Source organism: Nelumbo lutea, chromosome 2 (assembly GCF_056320005.1).
Source record: "Nelumbo lutea isolate HS-2025 chromosome 2, American lotus-T2T, whole genome shotgun sequence".
Lineage (NCBI taxonomy): Eukaryota > Viridiplantae > Streptophyta > Magnoliopsida > Proteales > Nelumbonaceae > Nelumbo > Nelumbo lutea.
Genome location: NC_142685.1, coordinates 22,231,638 through 22,257,054, shown reverse-complemented (window position 1 = coordinate 22,257,054; position 25,417 = coordinate 22,231,638). Strand labels below are relative to the sequence as shown.

The window sequence follows — 25,417 nt, the reverse complement described above, 5'->3', positions numbered from 1 at the left end:
TTACCAGCTGAAAAAGGTGCCAATCTGTTGGTAAAGTCTCTAGCTAGTTGTAGTGGAGACTTGGGATTGAGTCCCGCCTTCACTTTAGTTGGGGGCCGGGGTGTATAGGGTTTGGGGAGAGCTAATTAACCTTTATATTCAACAAATTTTCTTTTAAAATATATAAACATATTTTTACATGTAAATATATGTTTAATCTCTAACAATATGCATATTTTATAAATACAATAACATTAGTGTTTTATAAAACAATTAAAATATTAATTTCCTTTATTTTTATCCTATATAATTAAAATTAAAAAAAAAACATTCCTCTATTAAAACTTGGGATTCCTATACCTTCTCCCACCTTCAAACCATTTTTTATTTCTCAAAACTCTATCCCTTTTGAATATACTACTGTGTGCCCCTAGTTTCTCTTTGATTATCATTGAGTAGACTACAAATGGATTAGATTCAAAATAAATGTACCTATATATATATATATATATATATATATATATATATATCCAAATTTGATGTGTTAATATTCAAATATGAACTGAATATCATCCATTAGTTTTAGATCAAACTTGGATTGGACTCAAATATTATATCCCTAATCAATATATTATATTTTTCACTAACTAAAATGATCTAAAATCACTTTAATATTGTATATTTTATCCAAAATGTAATGAATAATTACTTAAAAATTAACATGTATATATACTTTAAATTTTAGCATATGGCAACATTGAAGCCAACTTAACTTAATAATCAATAATTCATATTAATTTTATTTTTTTAACTAATTTCGGATCCAATAGGGATAGATCCAGATTTTTTTTTTTGAAATTGCCCTTAGGCATCATATTTTATTCAATCAAGAAATTAAAAAAAAAAAAGTTAACAAGGCCAATTAGAAAACCCATAAACAATTTCTTAAGAGAACAAAATAAAACAATTGATGAAGGAGAACCTAAAGATCTTTTGCAACCGAGAAACGATGAATCAAATCACCAACAGAAGTAAACAAGCACATCTCCAATCCACCACAGACGGCGAATGAAACTGATAGAGGAGGATTCCAAAAGACTATTATCGTCGAAGAACAACGAACGGATCTCACCATGAATAGCATCAACCAGAGAACCGCGAATGGGACTCACCATGAACAACAACTATCGGAGAACCGCGAGCTAACAGAGGGATCAAAATATTGGCTTTGCCGGCGAACAACGAACTTGAACGAGAACCACGAACATATTCAAATCACGAACAAAGAAACAAAACATTGAGAAACTCAAGAGGAAAGCCTCGAGAAAACTCGAGAGGAAGACTCTCAAAACAGAGAGAGAGGAATGAGGGAGAGAAACCAGGAGGTGGAAGGGGAAGGAGAGCCTAGATGGGCTGCTCCCTTCAGGAACCCTTCGAGAGCGCCTCTAATAGGGATAGATCCATATGCATTCCAATTATAAACAACAGATTGAGTTCAGATTGCCTTAATTGGATTCAATTGGTGGAACAGATGCCATTTGCAGCCCTATCATCGAGAGGCTAACATGTGTAAATTGCAAAATTCAAACATATCAAAGGTCATGGATCTACATAAATAATGGGTCACATTTTGGATTGCATTTAATAAATGGAATTAATCATGTATAAGAATACTATAGACCTTTTAATTACAATTAATTTCCTATGGATTGAAGTATTTAATTTACAAGTTAAAGCAGCTTAATTATCAAATGAGTAATCATCCCTCCTCACATTGCAAGCTTCTCTTTATATTCTGCAACGTACATGAAATGAGTGTGTTAACAGTTTCAAGAGACTCCATCGTCACTTTGGCTGTGGGGGAGCTTTTGGCCAGGATTTGGAAAGCTACGGTAAGCAAAGAACCCCCTTCCATGGTTTTCTCCTCATCATCTGGCTTCGAAGTGAGAACCAGAGACCTCGTTTCAAGCCCGTCTGGCAGAACCGAGAACCCTGAAGGCAGAATGGCGATGTTGCTTGAATCGCATCCACTCATCACTGTCTGCATTCCGTGGATGTCCACTGGGGCATACACCACCATGGATTCATAAGCATTCGTGCAACTATCTTGCAGCACCCAGACGCTGCTCTCTTTTGATTTCATCGCCTGAATTCAACACAGATATGAATTCTAAATTAACCCTCGTTTGGAGATGATGAGTTATTCAATTCTAAGTTGACTGAAACCGGAAAGATTATCAAAGTCAGGGCTAGTGGTGAAAGACTATTATGGTTACCATATATATGTAAAGGTTACGCTGGACTAGCACCAGTCCAGATCTTCTACCCACATGAGATCGCAGCCACACATGGGGAGCATCTCATTCTCGCTCTTACATGTTATTATGCATTGGGTGGTATTCCCAATCCGTACCAAGTTTGGATCTTGTGAGTAGGTGTGAGAGCTGAAGTAACACATGCACACACTCACCCACCATTCCGTGCCAACTTTGGATCTTTTACCCATCAACTCTTCCCATATCACTACCCATAGGTCGTTACAGGCACACTGAAGGTTTAAAGTGTGTTGGTACTTAACACAAAACACTAACTTTTCAACGAAAATGAGATACACAATAGTGGGATTTTAATCCACGTCTCTGTTGGGACTATCTAACTAACATGCCAACGGAACCACCACACGGTTGGTGGGGTATCAGAGACCTAATGATACATATCGTGTGAAAATTTTGAATGCACACATTGGAGATATATCTTGGCTTATCATTCATAATGTCCAATACACAGCCCTACTGTCTTTGTGGGTAGGATGTGAAAATAGTTTGTGGGTAGAATATCTGAAGTGTGATTTGTGCACGTGCCTGTCTTTTAAGTACTACAAATTGTTCCCACATCTATATTTATAGAACACCATCACCCTGTATTGGGAACATCTCCCATGAACGACAATAGAGATATTCCCAATATCTGACCCTGCCCCTTTTCGAATTATCTTTATTTCAAAAAAAATCAAATCAAATCAAAGCGAACTTACTTGGACTGTTACTGCATTGCCACGATCTTTTCCCTTGGCTATATTTGCAATGGATTGAACTGGAACTCCGGCTGACATGATGTCCCACTGAAATATTAATTCATCAAACAGAAATCAGCAAATGGACCCATCAAATCTTATGAAAAATCAAAGAGAATATAGTGTCCATGGCCTTGACCTCAGTCCGTTGAGCCTCATCTCTCAAGAAATCAAACAGAACATGGGGAGAGACAGGCAAGAAAACAGATGAAACTGCACATAAGATCACTCCCAGAGGTTCTGCTGGGTCATTCAAGTTCTTCCTAGAGGCCACCCTTATGTCATCTCCTCCTTTGGCTGAGATCTTGGTCCATGTGTTAAAGCTAGATGCACCCACAGCACGGCAAAAGCTCTCTGTCATTCGTTGAGCCAACTTCAACATGCTTTTCCTTCCCGCTTGAGTAGTTACTCCTGTGGTTCAACATATGAGCTTGAATCAATACTCAAGATTAATTAGGTGGCATTTGGTCTTTTGGGGTTTGGCAAGTTTGAAATATTTGTTTTGATAATCAAAAGTTGGTAAGATCGAAAAAGTTTGGCGTTGAATTTGGGGAAGTTTCAAATGAAAGCACTTTTAAAGACAAGACACCAAAAGCTCGATTGACCATGGAAGTGAAGTGGTTATAACTTAAAAGATCTTTTTGAATATACTTGCCGAACGACGCCTTAAAATGGAACTAACCGCTTGAATCCTTTGTAGGTACATTGGTGGCAATGAAGAAAACTATTCTCTCGCATTGGAGCTGAAGTGTTGCCATCCAGTGCCTCGCACCAAACGCAGACCCACTATTAACAATGGAGCGAAACATGGTGTGGACTGTGCTTTTCTGACATTCCAAGTGCTCGACCAAAGTCACCTGAAAACCATTGAAAGATTATCCAAGAACAGAACTCGATCTTATATATAGTGCAGAAATTCTACCTCGCTCGTTGCAGAAATTTTTAGTATTGAAGTTTCCAATCAAACTAAGATGAGTACCTTGCAGTGGCCATTGGATTTGTCCTCAATAATGCAGCCAGACGGCCGTTTTCTGCATTTGACGAGGGATGCATCGATACTGTCTTCAACCTTGTCAATGGATACATCGACTATGGCGAACCGCTCGGGACTCAGTTGCTTGCAGTATCGGATGAAACAGACCTCTCTCGTGGGCACCATGGGTGTGAGCATTTGCAGTTCAGCAAACATCTGAGATCAACGATGAATGTTAGAAAATCTACTCATCATGCATCTATCAATCGTAGCTAACACAGATGAAGGAGAGCAAAGATGCATCACTTACTAGCTGCACTGCACCATTTCTGTTGACGCCTTCTCCGTTGCAGATAACATCTACAGTAGCTGCTTTGGAGATCATGCAAGGAAACATTTCTTTCCATTGATTCTACAAGCAGGGAAATAATCAAATTAACCAGAAGCTTTAATTACCCACGCGAAACTAAGAAACAAGAAAGGTGAAGATCTTAAATACCGCGTCCATGAAAGCTTGGACTAGTCTTGGGAGGTCGACGAAGACTACGCCGGTCTCTCTGGAGGCTTCGATGGATCGCTTGATACGCCCACTGCTGGAATTCTCAACGGAGAACTCACGAATGTATTCATCATAATTAAGTATCTCACGGCCGGTCTCGACGCTTCTGACCCACAGCGGTTCACCTGCGGTGGCCATTCTGTTGACCTCTTCCAGAGCTCGACTGACCATCTCCATGATTCTGGACTTGTCAAGCCCAAAAACACAAGAGTAGTAATCTAAGGAGCTTCTTTTCTCTTGGTCATTTCCTGCAGAGCACGAGGAGCTGGGTGATGCCGTCCCTGCAGAGAATTTCCCTACAGTTGCTCGTAGCTTTTCGAGCTGCATGCAAGAGGATCAAAACATGTCACGATGACAAGTATGGAGATAGTTCTCGATGCAGAGATCACATCTCCGCTCCACAAGGGGCCGCCCTACACTACATCTCCGTCGTGCATTGGAAATATTTTTCGATGATACTATCATCGGAGATGTTATCGATACACGATGGGGATGTGTTGTGGGGGCGGAAATGTAAACTCCTAAATACATGCATGCTGAGATGTGTATGTGGGGTGCTCCCTTATGATTTCCCTTTGGTGCAACAAAGACATTATTAATTGAAGGTGATGGTAATTACATCTTGTTAATTAAATGTGAATCAATAAAAAGTTAAGTAAATATTAACTAATTGGGATTTATTGTTAGCAGAGTACAAATTCGGACCATGCACGTAGTTGAATTGTAAGGCTCAATTTGGAAAGAGTACAAATCCAAATATCTACGATGCAAATACATACAAAATAATACAAAATATAAGGCTTTGCACTCTATATATTTGTATTTATACTCTTTCCGAACTGAGCCTAAACAAAAATATCCTTTGTGATATTCCAGGATTTAATTTGCTAAATTTAAATTTTAAAAACAAATAACTAATAATCAAGGTGGGGAAGACCTTTTTATAATTAGTTATGTATTAGTAAGTGATACCATATAAAATTGTTCTATAACTTTGTTTTTGCAACCATAATAAGAATATATTATGCAACAAATTAAAAGAAAAATAATTTATTTTCAATCACTCAAAGTGCTGATTTCAAAATGATAAACACCATAAAGGCAAAAGAAAGATTCACCTTGGGTTGTGGATTATTTAAAAACAACGAAAAATGCAACTTTTAGAATAAAGAACCCAAAACATATAGTTTGTCATTATGGGCAGCTCATGTTAATAGATGAAATAGAAAATGATGGGAGAATAGGTAGAATAAGAGAGTTAGAAAGTTTTTTCTATTTCTTGATTTTTATGATGTAGGGAAAATATATGGGAGAGTGGGATTTTATTCTTTATCCTGTCAAGTTCTACAATGCTCCTTCAAGAAAGGATCTTTTACGTATAGATTAATTACAAAGGTCTTTCTCAAGCAACTTTACTTATATTTTACTTTAATGCTTTTATTTATAAATGTATTTCCTTTAATTTCTATTAGATTAATATAGAAATTATTATTATTATTATTTAGATCCAGATTGGATGCAATATGGGAAAACAGTTAATAGTTTATTGGATGCAATGGACCCTAATAGCTTATTAGGGGAATAGATGCTCAACCACAACAGCCCAATTTTTTTGGGCAGAAATTGTCACAGATGAGGCCTACCGCTAGCCTTTTTCTGATGATTAATTGGTTTCAATTTTTTATGGCATTCATTAATATTGGCCCATGTTTTAGGACCATGCATTGGAAACATCTTCTATCTTCTATACTTATAAATTATTATTGATGAGAGATGTTCTCAATGCACGGTGGATGTGCGTGTGAAGAGTAGATCCCGTTCCCCATGTGTTAGCCATTTTCTGGTGTGAGAGTTGTCACACTTTTTGATATCACGTGCCTACGTGCCTTATAGTCATGCGGAGTCAACCGGGTTTGACTGGTGGATCAACCGAGCCAACCCACCAACAAATTGATCATATCTATCTAATCTGCCTACGTCTAAAACGCGTCAAAGAATATATTTGAATCTAAGCCCCATATAGCAGGCGGATAAAATGGATAAATACCCTGAGTCACCTGCCGATTCAGTCCAGTTTTGAGCTTTTAATGAGCTAGAGTTATCTCAAGAAGAAGAAGAAGATAGCTTAGACAAAAGCACGGTTTCTAATTAAATTATATACTGCACTAACCTCAGCTTTCAGTCTTGCATTCTCGATCCGTAGTCGTTGTTCTTGATCAGTTGTCATTGTTGCTTCTTTGGTCGCAAAACCACAATTCGGGCAACATGCCTTCTTAGTGCTCTCCCTCATGGTTCGATTCTCCTCCCGGAGTTTATCTATTTCAGATTTCAACAGAGAGTTCTCATGGCGTTCCTGTATTGCCTGCAATAGCCTTACCAGTCACCATTACAGGATAACAAAGAAAAACAGAAGAAGAAGAAGAGGACCCATGAAGCAAGGATATCTGCCAAATGTATGACTTGATCATAACTGTTATCATGTTCTAGGTTCAGACCAATCACTGTTGCAAGAATTTCTAAGATATTGATTTTATGAATGATCCTGATTCCTGACAGCCCGTGTGATCGAGGACTGTTAAGTGATTATTCCATCTAATCCCAATTTGAACAGTTTTGGATACATATATGGAGGTCATTTTGTACCTTGAGCTGGGTTCGACGATTTTGAAACCAGAACTTGATTTGCCTGGGATCAAGACCTAGTTGCTTGCTCAGTTGTTGCCTCTGGTTCTCATCTGGATGAGGTGACTCTTTGAACAACCTGCAATTATATATCCATGTCAACGTGATGAACAAATAGAAAATCTATACAATTCCTGTAGTAGTAACTTATGAATTTAAAGAAAATATTCAAGAAGCAAAACTGAAGAATTTTATGTTGAATTACAGAAAATATAACAGAATGGATGAAATGAATCTTTACAATTAATCATAGAGAGAGATATATGATTTTTGTATCCATTTGCAAGCAGAATACATGTTAGGAAATGATAAAATATTGGTTGAATTAACATACATACAAATTAAGTAGGAAAAAAAAAAGATGAAAAAGAAAAACTAAAATCACAAGGAAAACTTCTTATATTGAAAACAAAGTAATTAAAATTGATATAGGTATGAGGAATATATGTTCCATATGAACTGTTAAAATTGAGCCAAGAGCTTGGCTGAGTAATTAACTCGGTGCACCTGAGTCATATAGATCGGTGAGGTTTCAACTTTCAATGCTCAAATTGATACTATTTACTTTAGTTATTTTTCCACAAAAAAAAAACACAAAATTAGAGAAAACCCAAGTTGTCGAAATGCTCAAACGCATGCCCTTATCGTTGTTTCTCTGTTCAAAACAACGGAGGCACCATTACCGAATCGTTGGCAATGGTGATTCACTTAAATTCGAGGCAATTCCCGAGTCAACCCAGAAAACTTTCAAGTATATAGATGGAAAACTTGACGAGAAAACGGGAAAGAGAGGGAAGGTGTGAGAAGAACGCACGCTTCCATTTCTCTGATTTGCCCAGCTGTGTGCCTGTGATATTTCTTTCTCTTCTTCTTCTTGTTCCCGTCATCACCATCGTCATCTTGCCCTCCCTCGGCATCGCCATCTTCGTCGGATTTTCCAGGACCACCGGTGTTCTCGCTGCTAATATCAACCGCGTCTTCTCGGCCTCCACCTCCGCCACTTTCTTCATCTCCTTCCTCCACCTCCATGCTTGCCGCTGCTGGTGTGCCAACATCACGAAAAACACCGGCCTTCAAGCAGAACCCAAAAGAAAACGAAGCAAAAAAATCAAAAAGAAGAAGTGAAAAAGACCAACTAAATAAAAAACTAAAAGGGCTTCATGCATAATCGTTACAAGAGTGAGAGAGAGAGCTGGAGAGGCGAAAAAGTCTTTGGTGCGGGAGTTGGGATAATTCGACATCTACGCCTATTACAGTTACTCTCGGATGACGAAAGGGTTGTTTTTAAGGGGCATATATACTGGCTATGGAGAGAGAGAGAGAGAGAGAGAGAGAGAGAAGTGGGGTCTAACAGATTTAAGGATATAAAACAAAGAAATTCAGAGTTAATTGTTCTTGAGATTTCGGGGTGAGAGAGACTTGAACGTAAGTGGTGCATCTTGGCTGGTAGGTGTTGAACGTTAGATATTTGGGAGAGGAGGATCCATAACTAACTTGAAGCGGTTGAATGCAGAATGCCCAACTGTTTTGAGTTGCATATATCAGATATATACCCTCAGCTTTGCTTGCAAGGCTAGTAATGGTTTCAAGTTTTTCTTTTTTTTTTTTTTACTAAAATATCAAAATACAATCCTTTTACCAATATTTTATAAACAAATAACCCTTACAGTCTAAAATCCTTGAGTAATCAAACCTGGTTTCATGGTTTTATAACTAATATTTTGCAATAACTACTAACTACTAATATTTTAAGAATTCTTTTGATAAATATATATTATGATAAATTAATAAAATATTATCCTTTGTATGTAAACCATCCAACCCATATTTAATTACAACCATATATATACTCAAATATTTACATATTTAAAGTAAAGCAATTAATTAAGACATTAAAGAATAATCTATAGAAAGTATAAATATCTTTATCTTAAGATGACATACTACTCTAACAATTAATTCTTTCTATAAATGACCATTTTATTCTTTATTTTCTTAAAAATTTGTATTACTAAACAATTAGAAAAGAGAAAACAGGTTCTTACTTTGTTCTATCTCCACCCAATCAACCACAACTACCCATTCTCCCATCTCTTTCCACCTTTCAAATAGATTTGTGATGGCATCAATATAGATTACTCTTGGCTTGACATTTTAACAATTTGTTGTTTATATACATTGTCATCATTAGATAATTAATCCAAAACCCAAGTTGAAAATGTTTGCCTCTTTAGTATTATAATTCACATTTGAACACATTAGGCTGTGCTTGGAAATAATGCAAATGGAGTGTAAATCCCGGTTCAGGGTAAATTTGTATTCTGGTTCACTTTTGCCTATGTTTGACACCATTACATTTATGCATTGACAAATGACAGATCAATGCATATTTACATTGATAATAAGATGTAAAAGTACATCAATAAAAAAGAAGTAAATTTGCATTCAAGGGGGCTTTTGATAAAAAAAAAAAAACATGCTCTATTGAAATTCATGTTTGCATCCATTACAACTAAAAATCTGTTTGGTAAGAAGGGAAATTTGTCAATACAAAACTAACCCAAATTTACAATTTACATGAATCTTTTTACACTCTACATATTTGCATTCACACTTATTTGCATTGTTTCCAAACACAGCCTTATTAATGCTTACTTAGGTTAATATCCTTACTAAACTAACAAAATGCATTTCCCTATTGTGCAGTAAATTAACTTAAAGACAGAATTATATGTCATTGAAGTAGAGGTTTTGTTTAAAATGGTGGTTTAAATAAGGTACAAGAGAGAGCTAATAACTGTTGATAACTGTGTAAAAATGGAATTAATGTACAGCATACAGTTATTCTATATGCTTCTATGAATTTGCAGAGAATTCATCAATAGGGAACCACCGCTGATGCCAGTGGACTCCCTCCTTTGTTGCCTATTGGTCAAATTACATAGATTATTCATTATTTATATATTCAATATATATCACAAGCTACAGAGTATAAATCTAATTAAAACCACTATGTCAATCAGAATTCCATTTCTTCTTCTCTTTCTTTTTAAGTTACATTAATTTACCACAAGTAATCCATCTCCTAGGATGAAATCTGGAACTGATTTTGATCCATTAATATTCTATATTACATATTGTAATAAGTGGTTTTCTTTTTATTATTCCACAATATTTCTTTGCTACATCCATGACCATTAATGGCAGATTAATTAACAAAGTTCATACAATAACCCAGAAATCACTTGAGATTTTTACTCATTAGGTGGATAGCACACACCAGTATGTAGTTATAGCTACCGGTCTCTCTAGCGTTTAAATCACAGCCCTCAATATATCCAATGACCGTGCATGGGTACTTTTGTGATGACTATTATATTACCATTGCCCTTTGACGGTGGGCCTTGGCACAATGGTTAGGGTTTGGGGTGTTGCATTGGGACTTGGGTGACAAAGGTTCAAATCTTCAAAACAGAAACTCGGAATGTATAGGGGTAAGGCTGCGTACATCTGTCCCTCCCCAAACCCCGCATTATATTCATCCAATGGGAGCCTCATGCACTGGACTGCTACCCTTTTATATGATCACTGTCCTTGTTCACTGTTACTTTTGATGGGTCATGGAATTGAATAAGAGTAGCATAATGTCAGATTTGCTTACCCTAGCCGAGCCAAGATCACAAGAAGGTTGCTTCTGTCTCATTTCACATCATTTTTTTAAGAGGGGGGTGTCCTTTTGTGTGTCTTCACATCATTTAAAAGACTGAAAGTAGTGAGTTAATGAATTTACCTCCAAGTATCAATTTTTTCCCCCAATGAAGTGAAGCATTTCTTCAGTCCTGTACTGGAGGTTGAGTTGGTGCAATGAATTAAGCCTATGGGCTGCTTTTCAAAATAATAATAATAATAATAAAGTAACATAAATTGTTGACTGTTTTGAAAAAGAGAATGAAATCTTTTATATACAAACAACACAATTCCACCGTTGAGGTTAACTATAGACCTTAATAGTTAAATCACAATGTCAAGACAGAAAATGCATTGCAAATGATGCGGTACTATATATATATATATATATATATATAATCAGATGCATGGTTATTAACTTTTTAATGGCTGAGCATAATGTGATACTTTTGATCATGATAATGCACAACTATGCAAAATAAGGCTGATACCAGACACATTTTTATTCCTGAATCAAATCTCTGGTATATGGTGGTGATTAACTTTTGACAGTTTTGGTGTCAGTTCCCTTAAACTACAAGAATGCAGTTATTGTATGAAAAATAGAATTACAACTATTTGTCATAAAAAACAGAAAAAAAAAAAATAGAAATCAGGTCAGAAGAATGCAGTTGTTGTATACACATTAACAGAAAAGAAACAGTTGTATGATGTTCCATATATTACCAATTATAAAACCATCTCTCTCTCTCTCTCCAACATCCCCAAGTTTCCTTTAATTTTTTTTGGTTTTCCGTTATCATTTTAATTAGTGTACTTTTTCGCATTTGCATATGGGTTTTAGAGGATTGATTTAGCCAATAAAAAGGCTTATAACTTGGTAAGAATACTTATCCTTAATTTGAAAAAAAATAATGGCCACAATACACCATTTCAGATGCTTTAAGACTTTTGTTTGGATAGAAGTACACCTCTACCAACACTGTTCTCATGATCTAAAATATTTCCTTAGGATTTCAAAACAAAACGAGGCACCAAAATATTATTGTTCTATCATTTTGAGTTTTTGACACTAATCTAATTGATATATAATATGGACTAAAGCTCCTCCCTCTTCCTCTTAAGCTTTCCATATAAGAGTGAACAATCAGTACAAGATATCTAGAATTGATTTATTCATTTGGTTCCTTTTTATGACATATGCTTTTAACAGAAGTAATTACAAAAGGGGTTCCTCTAGAAGACCAAAATGTGGAACATTAAATGACATCTCAATCCTGAAGAAGCCCTAACAATGCTCTCCTCTCTCTCATCAACATCAACAATCTCTTTTAGTTATTTGGACCAATTAACATATCCAAGCTAAGTTCACACACAACATATGGAAGGGAGTGGCAAATAGTAGTAGTAGTGGTAGTAGTTTTGACCATTACTTCCTCAATGACCCCTTTTTGCCAAGCCAGAACTTTGATTTCTAAATGGTGTTTTTTGAACCCTCCTCTTTGCTTACCAAGTATATTCATAAATGCAAGCTTAAGTGCCACACATACACACAAACCTAGCTACAACCTATGCATATGTATTTTGGATTGGCTTTTCATTTCTGATAATTAACTATGACCTGTCACAAAAACCATTGATTGAAGTACTTTGATGCAAGGTTTTTAAAATCAAACCGGACAACGAACCGGTCAGGGTCCGGTTTCCAAGTCGAACAGTCTGACCATTTAAACTGAACGGAGGGCCCATTCTGACAAATCAATGTTTTTTGGCAAAATTACGATTCTGGGGTAAAACGCTGACCAGTTCCCAGTTTTTCCGGTCTGACCGTCCGGTCCGGTCTGGTTTTGAAAACCATGCTTTGATGTGTATTTAAACAATTGAAATTTTTAGGCCTTTTTCCTAATGTATTGGTAGTTGTTGAATAGCAGATAAGATGTGTGACATTCACATGCATTGAAGCAACTGCAATCCACCTCAGAAATCTGAATTGCAGCCCCCTCCTAGTTTTTTAGTTACTTTTGAATCTCTCTTTTTCCACTTTAGCCTTCTTTATCTTGCTGCTTGTAGGCATCCTTTTCATCAGCTAAGGAAAGCACTAAACTGAAAGCAAGGAATCGAGAGTAATATAAGAGAGGGATATCATCATCATTTGTCATTGTTTGTGCCTCGATTCCTTTTTCTTTTGTTTTCTTAGATCACAAGCTCTTGGTCTCAAAACATAGAAGATGAGATAAGCCTGGGACAAACTTCCTGAGAAGGCATGAAATCTGCAGGAATGTAAGGAGATTATTAACGTGTTAAAATGAGGCCACTAGCCCACTAGGAAAAAAAATAATGGTGCTTTAAATAGTGCTTACAAAAGGAAATACAAAGTAAAAAAGTATGTATTTGATTGCATTATGGAAAGCTGACCACAAGATCACATTAGAACAAAAAGTTGCATCAGAACAAAAAAGGACTATCAAACAAATAATAGTATAATATATAAATATTTTTTTCTTTGAGCAGGAAGGTGGTGGAAAGAGCTAAATTTTATTTTTGATGAGGGAAGGAGATGGGAGGAGTTCTCTCAAAGAAGTAAATTTAGTACTTTATCATTAATTTAATTTCAACTTAAGTGGATCATCAAAACTCTAAAAGTTGATATAAAAAAATAAAATAAAATAAAAACCCTGAAAGAGTTCTTCTGCTACAGTAAAAAACATCTATAGGCTAGTTAGGTGGATCATCAACCAGACAACCACCCCACAAAAGACATAATTACCTGCAGTAGAATTTAAGTATAGACCAATAAAAATCTTGTGAAGTTGTTATTCAATGGTCAAATAATCTGGAAGGCTATTTGTGAACTACATGGCTAAGATCATCAAATTACTTGGAAATGGCATTACCAATGACTAATTAATGTTATCAAGTTAATGTAGGAAAAGCTCCTCATCATGAAAAGTCATATGGATGAGGAGCCTCAAATGTTTGCAGCACTAACACAAAGAACTAGATAAAATGAAATGGATGAAATTTTATAGGTTAGATATTTAGTGATTATAATAGGATCTGCAGGTGATCAATACATACAGAGATGATAAAACTAGAAAGGATAGGGCCAAAATGAAATCATATGAAGGAACTTAGCAGTAGTTCCAAAAAAATAAGAGATGGTAGACTGAGGTGGTTTAGTCACATGCATAGAAGACCCATCTACAACACCCATTAGAAGTATCTGTTACAAGTTGAAGGGGCTAGAAAAGCTAGGGGCAGGCTGAGAAGGACTTGGGTGGAAGTAGCAAAAAAAATGATTTTAAGTTTTCATAGTTTGAATTGATGATGGATATGGCACTGAACAGGAATGGCTAAACAGGATTCATGTAGGTGACCCCATATAGTTGGGATGATGATATACAATGATGATTAAGCCTACAAGATGTCATAGAGTTCAATCTTTTTTTATCACCATTAGAGAGTGTTTTCCATTTTCAGGTCGACTATGCCGATAGGCCCCATGAATAAATTAAAAAGAAGATGTTGATTAAAATCTTTACAGTAAAACCACTTAAAGCTACAGACATGTTATAACATCATACTGAAAAGTAGCTAGGAAGGTGTGAACATTTTTATCTACCAGTCTTGTTCTTTATATGCTTGTCAAAAGAAGTTTTCTTGGTCTAACATTACTTGATTAATTTATATTAAGAGGATATTTCATTTAAATATCCTAACAAAAGATGGATGAGCCTCTATCAGTACAATTATCCAAGTTGCCTAAGCTAAACAAAATGCTATTTAATTAGTAATGTCAATAAGCTTGATGGATTCACCCTCTGAACCTGGGAAGCAAACAGCCATGCCAAACAACATCACTTGGTATACTACATGTGGAAAGTTCGTAGAAGATACCGATACCGAAACTCCGCGCTTAGGCATGAGCCGCCGCCCCACCAAATCGATTCAAACATGGATGGCAAGACTATCTGTTTAAACTTGATCAAAGTTGAAGCTTGTAAGGGTTGTTTTATCACTATCCTTTCTGTCCAGCTTTGGGAGGTAGGTAGTGGTTGAATAGTAGACGAGATGATAGTAAAGGAGACATTCTGATGGCTACCACCAAACAATGAGTAGTCATATACGGAGTAAATGCTGATCAAATTCTATGGCCAAGGCTTTTAAAGAGCCATGGTTTTTAGTGTATATGCACTTTATGTCACTCATTCATGAATGCCCCATTGATTTCTGCTGAGAGGTCATGACATTTGAAAAGGGGATTGTCCACTTCCTTTTGCCCCTTCTTATTATTGAAATAATCAAGAACTAAGATTAATTTCTTACATATTATAATCACCTTTCCTACTTAGCATCAGTTTGGATTGTTTCTAGTCTCAAAGTTGTAATCCTAATATATGTTTGATTGAATTTGGAAAAAACCATTATAATATTTTTGTTGAAGCAAGATTATTAGAGTTTTGGTCAAGGACTCGGCCAGAACTTCATTCCCACTGAAAAACTCTGCAGTTTGCCAAAATCAGTGAGATGGAATTACAGATCATCATGCCCTCATTCTTGACCAGCTAAGTGTTAGACTGCAATCCAGAAGACTACTCAGAGAAATCCTAATTTTATAAGTTTGTAATCAAACACATAAATGGATAGAACTTAGGTTTGTTTAAATTGTGGGAACAGCTCTGCTTGCAAATACAACCGGCCATGTTTGAATTGATAGCCGCATGCCAACAAAAAGGCAGCATAATCTATAATGTGGAAAAGATTTGGTATGGGAAGAGTTTTGACCAATCAAAACCCACCCATGAATTTTGATAAATAACACCTACTTGACTACCACATTTATGATTCTATTTGATTGGTCTGAAAATTTTCAGATATCATATCTTTTCCATATCATAGTCGAACCCAATAAATATATAATCCATGCTTCCTTTTTTTCCCATCTACCATTCCACCTTTTAACTGTAACCATCCTGCTTTAGACCCAAACTTGTCATTTAGTTCATGCATTTCCATTCCTGAAGTAACATCATCCATTGCTTCTTAATGGAATTCTGCTGTTATTAAGGGGGTGGTCCACAACATGCATGGTTGGTTTTATTTTTAAAAACAAAAGCAACTGCGCCGTCAGCAAAATTATGTTGTCTTTGCGGGCATACGTGGCAGTTGTTCTTGTTTTCAAAAACAAAACCAACTATGTTGTCAAACACCCCTAAAATGTGCGGCACTAGAAAATACATGTCTTCTGAAATTAGGAGTAGGAAATTTCCCTAGGTTGATGATCCACACAAACTCCCTTTCCAATCAGATAATTTCCGTAAACAAATGGTTCTCAGAGACATTACTAATTAAATGTTTGTCCTGCTGATGTTCTCAGAGCAGGGAACAATAGAACTCATATTTTGGATTCTGTAGTAGATAAAACTTCAGTTCAGCAATGTTTGGTCTGTTGATGATTTCCCCAATTGTTTGGCTTGAATCATGCAACAGGTCATGTCTCTTGCTCATCTGTCCACCATATAAGCTTCCATTTGGCCTCTTATTTCTTGAATGGACTACTCTGGAAAGGAAAATCAAGGAACAAAAAGAAAATTTGTATATCTCCATTTGAGATTAATCCTATCCCACATATATATATTGATGTAGACTTCGTACTAATATGGATCACAAGAAAGACGTGTGCCTGAACTGCTTCCTTCTCACATGGTTATTGCAACAATCAACATTTATGAACCTGATTCATTGACATATTCATTCAGATCATACCTGAATCTGTCTTCCGAGAGCAACTCCGCTTCGCTGCGGTGCCTATACTAGATTTTGCTTTGGTTTTTCCTTTTTCTTTTTATCTCAATTTCAGCCATGTAGCAGTGGCAGTCACCCATAATTAACTCACAGTACAATAACATGCTTGTCCAAGAACTAGTAATTTTTCTATCTAAAAGATTTCTACTTCTCTCGGATATTTGTCAAATCTCTTTTAGAGAAATGAATTACTTAGAATCCAGGTGATAAGTTGTTGGACACAGAAAATACATCAGAGGTCATAAGTTAGCTTCGGTAATTCCATGCCAATGACAAAAGAGTACTGAAGATAAGAGCACTGCTTGGCAATTGTGTTAAGAACATATATACTTGAACATGTTTAACTCAATCAATTTAGGAATTATACTCATTAGAAGAAGAGGATGTGAATTATCATTCAGAGAGATTTCTTGAAATACAATGAAAACAAAGCATATAGTATCATTATCACTATCATCATCATCATCAACCAAGCCTTATCCCAACTATATGGGGTCAGCTACATGAATCCTGTTTCATCATTCCATTCTGTTTAATGTCATATCCATTGTTAAATATTGGCACTTAGATCATTTCTTACTACTTTCAAAACATATAGTTTAATGTACTTTACACAGTTCATTTGCTCCGCCTAATAAGTGACAAGATGCCATTGCTTTGCACTGGTTTCCTGGTTTGTTTGTCGCGTCTAAGCTTATGGTCGTCCTGCAACAAATTCAACCATCTTAATCACTGCAATTTTCAGTTTTATAAACAAACCATTAAGTTGTGATGAAACAAATCCATTTCACAGCCATTTTCTTAATCAAGCCTATTTACACAAAATCAAACAGTGCATTTAGACCTAGATTGCCTTTGAGTTCAGTCATCTGGTGGGGCTAATAATGCACTGTCCCAACTCAGATCCAACTACTTGTGCTTCTGGTTTTCATAAGTGTAGACCCAATAAATACAGTCTATACGTAAGCATTACAATAACCTCCATCATATATGATTTATTAGTGATGTATACTGTGAATTGATATAATGTTTACATAATTCAAGTAAACACTATGCTTATGAACTACTTAAAGCGTGTGACAAGACTTGAGAAGGATATACAAATTACCTGGAAATGAAAAGAGGGATTTATAAGCTTCACTACCATGGTCTGACCATCGCCAACAGGCAATAATGAGGAGAATTCATATCCTGAAACAAATACAGATACAGACTGGGACTAGACTCATGGCTCTGGTGAAATAACTAGGAAATTAAAGCTACACAAGAGTGCAACAATTTGTAGTCTTAAAATGAAAATGAGAATTTCTTTGACATGAAATAAGATGCATACCAAGCTTCTCATTGATGTTGCTAAATGTTGAATCCTTATCTACAGCCAACTTGTGAGCATAAGTGTATAAGAGAAGTGGCATTTCCTCCTCTGTGCCACACTTGTACCTAAACATAGTTTCAAAACTATTTGTCTATTTGAGTAACAATAAGCTCTGTATCAAGTAGAGAGGTTTGGTAGGCATTTTTAAGAGAAGAAGAAGAAGAAGAAGAAGAAATTGGAAACCAGGAAGGAAAGCAACAATTGGTTTGTTATATAATTTTCTTGATAAATTTTCTAAAAACAGTTTGGGAGCTTTGTTTGCAAATATGCAGGCATAGCACTGTCCCAGGTTAACTAAACCCAGGAAGAGAGCTATCAATTATATGTTCTGTTGACATAACTGTAGCAAATAACAATACATTGAGTCTCCAAAAGGCATTTGCAACCAAACTCAATCTTAATAGAATATTCACCACAAATTTGCTTGGTTTCTATCAGAAACATGCATTGAGGGGCGGTTTAATAATGGCTGAAGTGACTAAACTGTATGACTTATTGCTTGTTTTTAAGTGGATAAAATAATTAAATAATAAATTATTCAATAGTACCATAATCAACCTATAACTTATTCAGCTTTAGCCTTTTAAGAACTCACAACCTCCTCAGTAACTTATTCACTAAAAGACAAGCGATGAGTCATTCAGTTCAGCCATTTTAGCTGTTATCAAACAGCCCCCCACAAGACTGCAAGCTTGATACAAAGGTAATATATAGCTAGACTGCTAGAGAGAGAGAGAGAGAGTACCTCATCAGCTCACTGTTTGTTTTATCAAGAGCCGGAGCAGCTATTCAAGGAGAAAATCAAACGAAATAACAAAGTAAGACAGGTTTATACGTAGCTCCTCTACAATGGCAAGAATAATACATTAGAACTCCAAACAAGGCAAGAAGAAATAGTTACGTGGTGCAACGTAACGTGGGTGATGCATTGGAAAATTTGCACTCCAGTGTACTTTAGCAAGAGCTAGCCTGTGAGCATATTGTTCGCAAGCTAAGAGCCTCTAACAAATCGTCCATCCACAGAAATTGTCCAAGTTCAGTGATAGATTAAAAGAGAAGTAAGCTATCATATTGCATTGTAGTAAGTAGTTAATGGAAGGAATCTCAGTGATCTCAATCAAAAGACTGACGACCTGTTTCAAGCAGTCGATCCGAAGCTCCGCCTCTGAAATCTCATTGTTCTGGGAAATACGAGACTCAAGATTTGCAGAGACACTTCCAAGATGATCAACGACGGTAACCACAGCTCTGCATATGTACTCCTTTGTGTTCTCCATCACCCTGCACAGCAATAAACCAAATATTTAGCTCTGGTTCAACCAGTACAACCATTAAGGTAATGAATTTCACAGATTAGGCTGCAATTGTTTCCATGCAGAATCAGGGGTGTCAATTGGACCGGATTTGGTCCAATCAGATCCGGCCCAATATAAATCCATTGCAGATGGACTGGGTCCAATCCAATCCAATGGACCATTTTAGACCAGTTCAATTTAATTTGGATTGCCCAATTTAATTTAGGTTGGTTCTAATCCAAACCTGGTCCATTGACACCTGTTATATAGGTGGACCAGATATTACTTCAATCCAACCATACATTCCGGATGGACCAAGTCTAATCCAATCTAATAAATACTTTGGATTGGTTCAATTCAATGTATCTTATTGGTCCATCCAAATTGACCGGGGCCAACCCAAAACAGGTTCATTGACACCTATATCTAAAATTGCGATTGATAAAATAAAAAGGGATAGAAATGAGGTTTTTTCAATTTTCAAGAGGTTAGGGTTGACTAATTCGGATTGGGTCAAAGTTAGGGGTGGGAGTTTGGAACTTCAGATTGGACTAGTTTCCGGTCCGACCTGCATCCCCCCACTCCCCTTCTCTCTGCACGTGCCATTCAACTACCCAATAGTGTCTAATAAAAACCTTCATTCTAGTTATCTTCTAAAGTAAAAAAAATGAAGTTCCTTCTCTCTGCACGTACCACTCACTGTATAGAAAGATTGTCTTTATGGGCTCATTTCATAAGCCATTTGTGAAGTCCTCCAAACAGGCATTAAAGCCTGTCCCAGGCTTTAGGTTTGTAGGAAATTAAGAATTGTATCAAATAGGGGAGAAAACATTTCCTGTAGTGGTATTAGGCCTGTCAATGATACCTAAAAATTTGAAGCCCAATTTTAACATCTATTCTTATTATCTTGGATTTAGACGATGTATTTATATAATCGGATTGAATTTAGATTTTATAATCTATATTCGATTAATAATCAGATTGGATTCGGATTTGACTCCATCCGATCCAATTAAAATCTAAATATTTATTGATTTTTATATAATTATATTTAAATTATAAAAAATATATTTTATATTATATATGAATCTGTATATAATAAATTTAGTGTATATATTTATATTAATTTATTATATATAAAAGTTGAAAAATAATTAAATCTTTTATCTTTTATTTAAAATTTTAAAAAAATTAAATCTGAATCTGTTCCAAATCTGGTAAAATTCGAATTCGAATTCAAATATGAATTCTTTAAATCCAATCGGATTTGGATGAAAACTTTCCATAATCCGATTGAAATCGGATTTTGCTGCATGCAATCCGATTACAGCCCTAAATGGTATATAGCATGCAAGCATCATTCAAGACATCAGTGGATGTGATGTCTTGAATTTAATGCAAATGCAATAGCATGCGAGCCCAATAAAATGCAAACAAACCAACAATTGAAATGAAAATTTCAGTTGATGTGATATGTTGAATTTATTGCAGAGGTTGGTGTATACTCATTTAAGGGTCTCCAGATTGTCTGATCCCATGAAATGTGAGCTCTAAATAGGGGGAGGCTTAGGTAGGTTTATTGGAATTGTATTAAGTAAATATTTGATTGCTCATTAATGCTCTTTCAGAGGACTCTAACAACTTTGAAAATCATGAGACCAAAGATGTTCATGTTCTAATTAGATTGAGAAGCTTGGATCTCTTTTTCATCTTAACCAAAAGACATGAAAGAAATTATACATTGAAAAGGGTCGCCTAAACATAAGAAATACAAGGTGGTAGGACTTTAGTCCAGACATAGTTTCAGAGAAAAGGTGAATTCTGCTTCTGCATAGTAGTGAGTATTAGGGTATAATGGAGTAGTACTGTGGATTTTTTTAAGGGGCATCTTGGTTAGCTTTCAAATTTGTAACTGGATTGTTAAGAATCCTCTCAAATAGGACTAATGTGCTATAACGTTTTAGGGGAGGAAAGTCTGCTCAGCCCAAATTGTTTGTCTTCTCTTCTTCATTTGATACGATTCCTCTCAATCAAGGGGTCATGGAAATTTTCCCTAATTAATATTATATCTGAATAATTTAATAAAAGGGTGATTAAAGGTTTTCCTACCTTTCCCTGCCTTTTAATTCAAACCAAACATAATCTAAATGTTAACTCAAAGCAAATAATAGATCATCATCTCCCATCAAGTTTTGGAATTTCCCCTAAGCTTCATGTTTTCTATTAGTAGACAATTCTGGTTTAAAAGATAATTTCTAATAAAAAATACAAAATTGTTAAAAGAGAACCATGGTAGAAAAGATGAATAAACCAGAATAGGTTATGAGGCCCTTCACATTCACTAGTTTAGATTTAGATATTAAAACACACACATCCAATAGGCAATTACTATGTGGGTACATGCTTGGCTGGGCTCCTCTGTGCTCCATGTATTTCCCTCTCTTAAATCTTAATAGGCCCCAGTGCTTTTATTGCACTAAAAACAAAAGAAAATAAATTATTTCCTAAGAAAATTATGTTAAAAATGAGAAGGAATCATTTTTCCTAAATTTCCTCGTGTTTAGTTGGAATGAAAACCATAAATGAAAAAAAAAGGCTGTCTATATTCGACAGCCTGAGCTGTCAATAGAGCTCTCCATGTCTTGGTGAACAAATGTGTCACACACGGAGACAAGAACAAAAATATTGATACAAGCCAATACCCAAAACCAATCGTCTCCCTGATCTTATATACAAATTTTCTTATATCTATACAAGGCCATGTCACCCCCAATGTTTTTGAACTGCCGTTGATCTGGACGGTCAGGCCATTCAGCCTAGGAACCATCCAAGCAACTGGTTCCATTTTACCCTAAACCCAGTCTCTAACCAAAAACCATTGAATTGGTCAATAACCTGTTGATTCAGGCAGTTGAACCGTCAACCCATTTTTTGTTTTAATTATTTTATTTTATTTTTTGTCAAAATAGACTCCATTTGAACCAAATGATCAAACCAATGGCCAGAATGGTTCTAATTCCATGACCGTTTTTTAAACATTGGTCACCCCTAAACTATCAAATTTTAGCACTTTGCCTCCTCTCTCTTTAATTGCACTGACAAAAAAAAAGAGAAATTGGTTCCATAAATAAAGGAAATGGTAGTTTGGAAATTTAGAAATGTTTAACAAGCATCACACAACATTCAATAATCTTTTTTTAAGTTAATTGTCAGACTAGAGGCAAAAGTGTTGGAATCCAAAAGTTCAAGAGATTTTTATTGTAAATAACCAATCAAGTGATGACTAGTTGGTATGTTAATTGGCTCGCTTCAGCATTAACGTAGAATTGATTCTTGCAAACATCAATTTAGGGAAAAAGGAAGTTATGATTTTTTTTTTTTTTGAGGGGACCAAGGGCTTGTTCGTTTCCTCATAACTCTTATCTCTTAAAAAGAATCTTTTAACTTTAAGAGAAAAATGGTTGTTTGTTTTCTCTTAAAGTACAATCATACAACTTTTTGTTTTTCAATAATACACTCAAAAAGACAAACAAAAGCATTCATATATGGGGTCAAAATGGATATTTGATAATTTTCAAAATTCAGAATTCAGAACATTCAGAATTCAGAGAAAATAAAAGTTTATCAATATCAATATATCTCTTAACGTAATTATTGTACTTTCAAATATCAAACTTAAGAGCAAACAAACAGGCCCCAAGTGTCACTGCTCCAGGTACAAGGTGATAACCTTTGGGGTTTTGGACATGGGTAAGGCAATGCTAACAAGTGGAAGCCCAGCCCAGCATTGTGAAAGATCATGGGCTTGAGCCCTGGCCAGTGAGGCCCAATTGAATGGCAAGTTAGCCTACGCCTTAGGTAGTTAGGTGCACGGGTGCTTACGCAGTTAGATTCAACTCAAGGTTGAGTCCAGATTGGCAGTTGTACAAGAGAGACACAGCCCGACACACAGCGTTCCATTGGCCAGTTGGCCCTTGCTCACCGGTTGGTTTCATTATAAACCCCGGTCCTTAGACCGTCGGGCGAACCATGAACCGGGCGTCCACGGTTCACCGGCTGAAATCAGACAGGAAGGAGTAAGGAGGACTTACATTTTCTTCTGTCTGGCCTTCAAGAATGCCTTCTCACAGTAATCGGCAGCGTAGCGAAGCTGAGAGCGCAAGTCCTTCAGCTCCTGTAATGGCAATAGAAGGAAAATATCAGAAAGAGCCAGAAGAATGGTAGAAGCAGGAGCTCTAAAGAAAATGGAGATGGAGAGAGAAAGAGATGGGGTTGCAGGCATGATGCACCTGCAGAGACTTGTCAAAGCGAGCCAAACCATTGGAATCGCCATCAACGTTTTCGAGTAGAGACACCGCTCCTGGGTCCTGCATTTCTTCTTCTCTTTCTACTTGTCTCTATAGAAGACAACAAAATCTCTCTCTCTCTCTCACAGAGAAAAGAAGAACGCGATACAGTACTAAAGTCTGGTGATAGTGATGATCTATCTCTCTGTGTTTATTTCGCTCTTCATAATTTTTCATTGTTGAAAATTGGGAAGAGATTCTCTATCAACCCAATGTGTTGCGTGTACGAACGAACCGGAAAGAAAAGAGACGACAAATGTATCCCAGTCCCGTGATATAATGTCTCTTTTTATTGCATTTCTCTGTCTACTTGGTTGAGCTTTTCTTTTTCTTTTCCTTTTTTTCTTTTGAACAGATTCGTTGGTAGAAAGTTGCGTTAAACAAGCAAATGTCATCTCTTAACAAATACAGAAATACTCCCCAACTTTTCACCCATCCAAAATTTTCTTGCACGCAGAAAACTGAACTAAAAGCGGACGTTACAACTTAAAACTGGGAAGCTATATATTTCTTTCCAAAGTTTTATCCCAATTCCCATTTTGATGTATTAGTGGTAAGTTGTAAGTCACCTCACTTACAAAGAAAAGAAAAGGAATCAAGAATAGTAACAAGGAAAAAGAAAGAATCAAAGTCATTTAACGAGGAAGGAGGAAAAATATTACAAACAAGGGAAAAAGAGAAAGTTTAAGCTGGTCCCTCATTGACCCCACCCCGGCCTCAGCCAGGTTGTTTACAATTGGATCGATCCCAAATTTGAAATGGCACGATGATGTAAGATCTAGTGTGTGTTTTGTTGTGTAGACATTTCTAGACAGGCTTTTATCAAAATATCCCTCATGTCATCATTAAATCATCATTTTTCTCATCATATTTATCCATATATAGTGATATTTATAAAAGTGAATTTTTATTTTTATGCACATCAACCATCGGGGAAAGCGTTAAGCGTTTATTTACTATTCTGTTGATGTGGTGTCTGATGATGCCTAATTATTCATAAATGATTTATCAAGTATTTTTTTCGGTTTTAAAAATAAATCAAGTATAAACATTTATTTGGGCTCCATTTGGCATGTATTTCCGTGTGGTCTTTCGGCTACTTATAAGCCGGGAAGACCGAAAATCGGTCTATTCCCGTTTAGCACGTGGAAGATCTCGCCACCAAAAGGCGAGGTGCTGAAAAGACACGGGAAGCCCATTTTGGGCTGATTTCATGAAGCTTCTCGCATCTTCCGTGTTTTAATCTCATGTGGAAAGACTCTAAACGATACATGAAAAAATGCGTGTCTGCCAAAAGATCTTCGAACTGCCCAGATCTTATGTCAAAAGCTCAATGCATCTATTAACTGTCGGAGTTACGAGAAGATCTTCTAAAAAAAATTTGCCAAACAGGCCCTTAATAACATGAAACTTATACCAAACAAATACCTAATTAATGTCTGTCAACGTCATGGAAGAAATGAAAAATCCTTTATCTCAAATTCTTAATTGGACATTTGGACGAGTTCCAACGCTACCGCTCAGTCCTCCCAAACCAAAAAAAAATATGAAGTGCTCTCGAGATCAAAGCCTAGAAAAACTTGTGCTTCATTGTCGATCAAGCATTTGCATATTCCCAAATTTTGATGCTTCTCCATTCCCGG

General features: G+C 36.1%; 2 protein-coding genes across 3 annotated transcripts; both read right to left on the bottom strand.

Annotated features, from left to right (window-relative positions):
- Positions 1 to 1,618: 1,618 nt before the first annotated feature.
- Positions 1,619 to 8,597, bottom strand: LOC148869128 (homeobox-leucine zipper protein GLABRA 2-like). Its single transcript, XM_088968242.1, has 11 exons — positions 8,442 to 8,597; positions 8,081 to 8,337; positions 7,228 to 7,345; positions 6,755 to 6,946; positions 4,525 to 4,905; positions 4,336 to 4,437; positions 4,032 to 4,241; positions 3,735 to 3,909; positions 3,192 to 3,463; positions 3,014 to 3,100; positions 1,619 to 2,125 (listed from the first exon to the last, which is right to left on the bottom strand). The coding sequence occupies exons 1-11, from the start codon at positions 8,505 to 8,507 to the stop codon at positions 1,739 to 1,741; spliced, it is 2,247 nt and encodes a 748-aa protein (XP_088824368.1). The 5' UTR covers positions 8,508 to 8,597; the 3' UTR covers positions 1,619 to 1,738.
- An 8,531-nt stretch (positions 8,598 to 17,128) lies between these two features.
- On the bottom strand, positions 17,129 to 24,383 carry LOC148869127 (protein ABIL2-like). 2 transcript variants are annotated; one of them, XM_088967552.1, is made up of 8 exons: positions 23,718 to 24,383; positions 23,520 to 23,602; positions 19,267 to 19,414; positions 19,035 to 19,134; positions 18,879 to 18,918; positions 18,092 to 18,216; positions 17,867 to 17,949; positions 17,129 to 17,463 (listed from the first exon to the last, which is right to left on the bottom strand). In XM_088967552.1, exons 1-8 carry the CDS (start codon positions 23,799 to 23,801, stop codon positions 17,377 to 17,379), a joined length of 750 nt encoding a protein of 249 aa, XP_088823678.1. In that variant the 5' UTR covers positions 23,802 to 24,383; the 3' UTR covers positions 17,129 to 17,376. The 2 variants fall into 2 exon arrangements, with proteins under 2 accessions (XP_088823678.1, XP_088823679.1); XM_088967553.1 differs by having other exon boundaries at positions 18,092 to 18,198.
- Between the last annotated feature and the right edge of the window lie 1,034 nt (positions 24,384 to 25,417).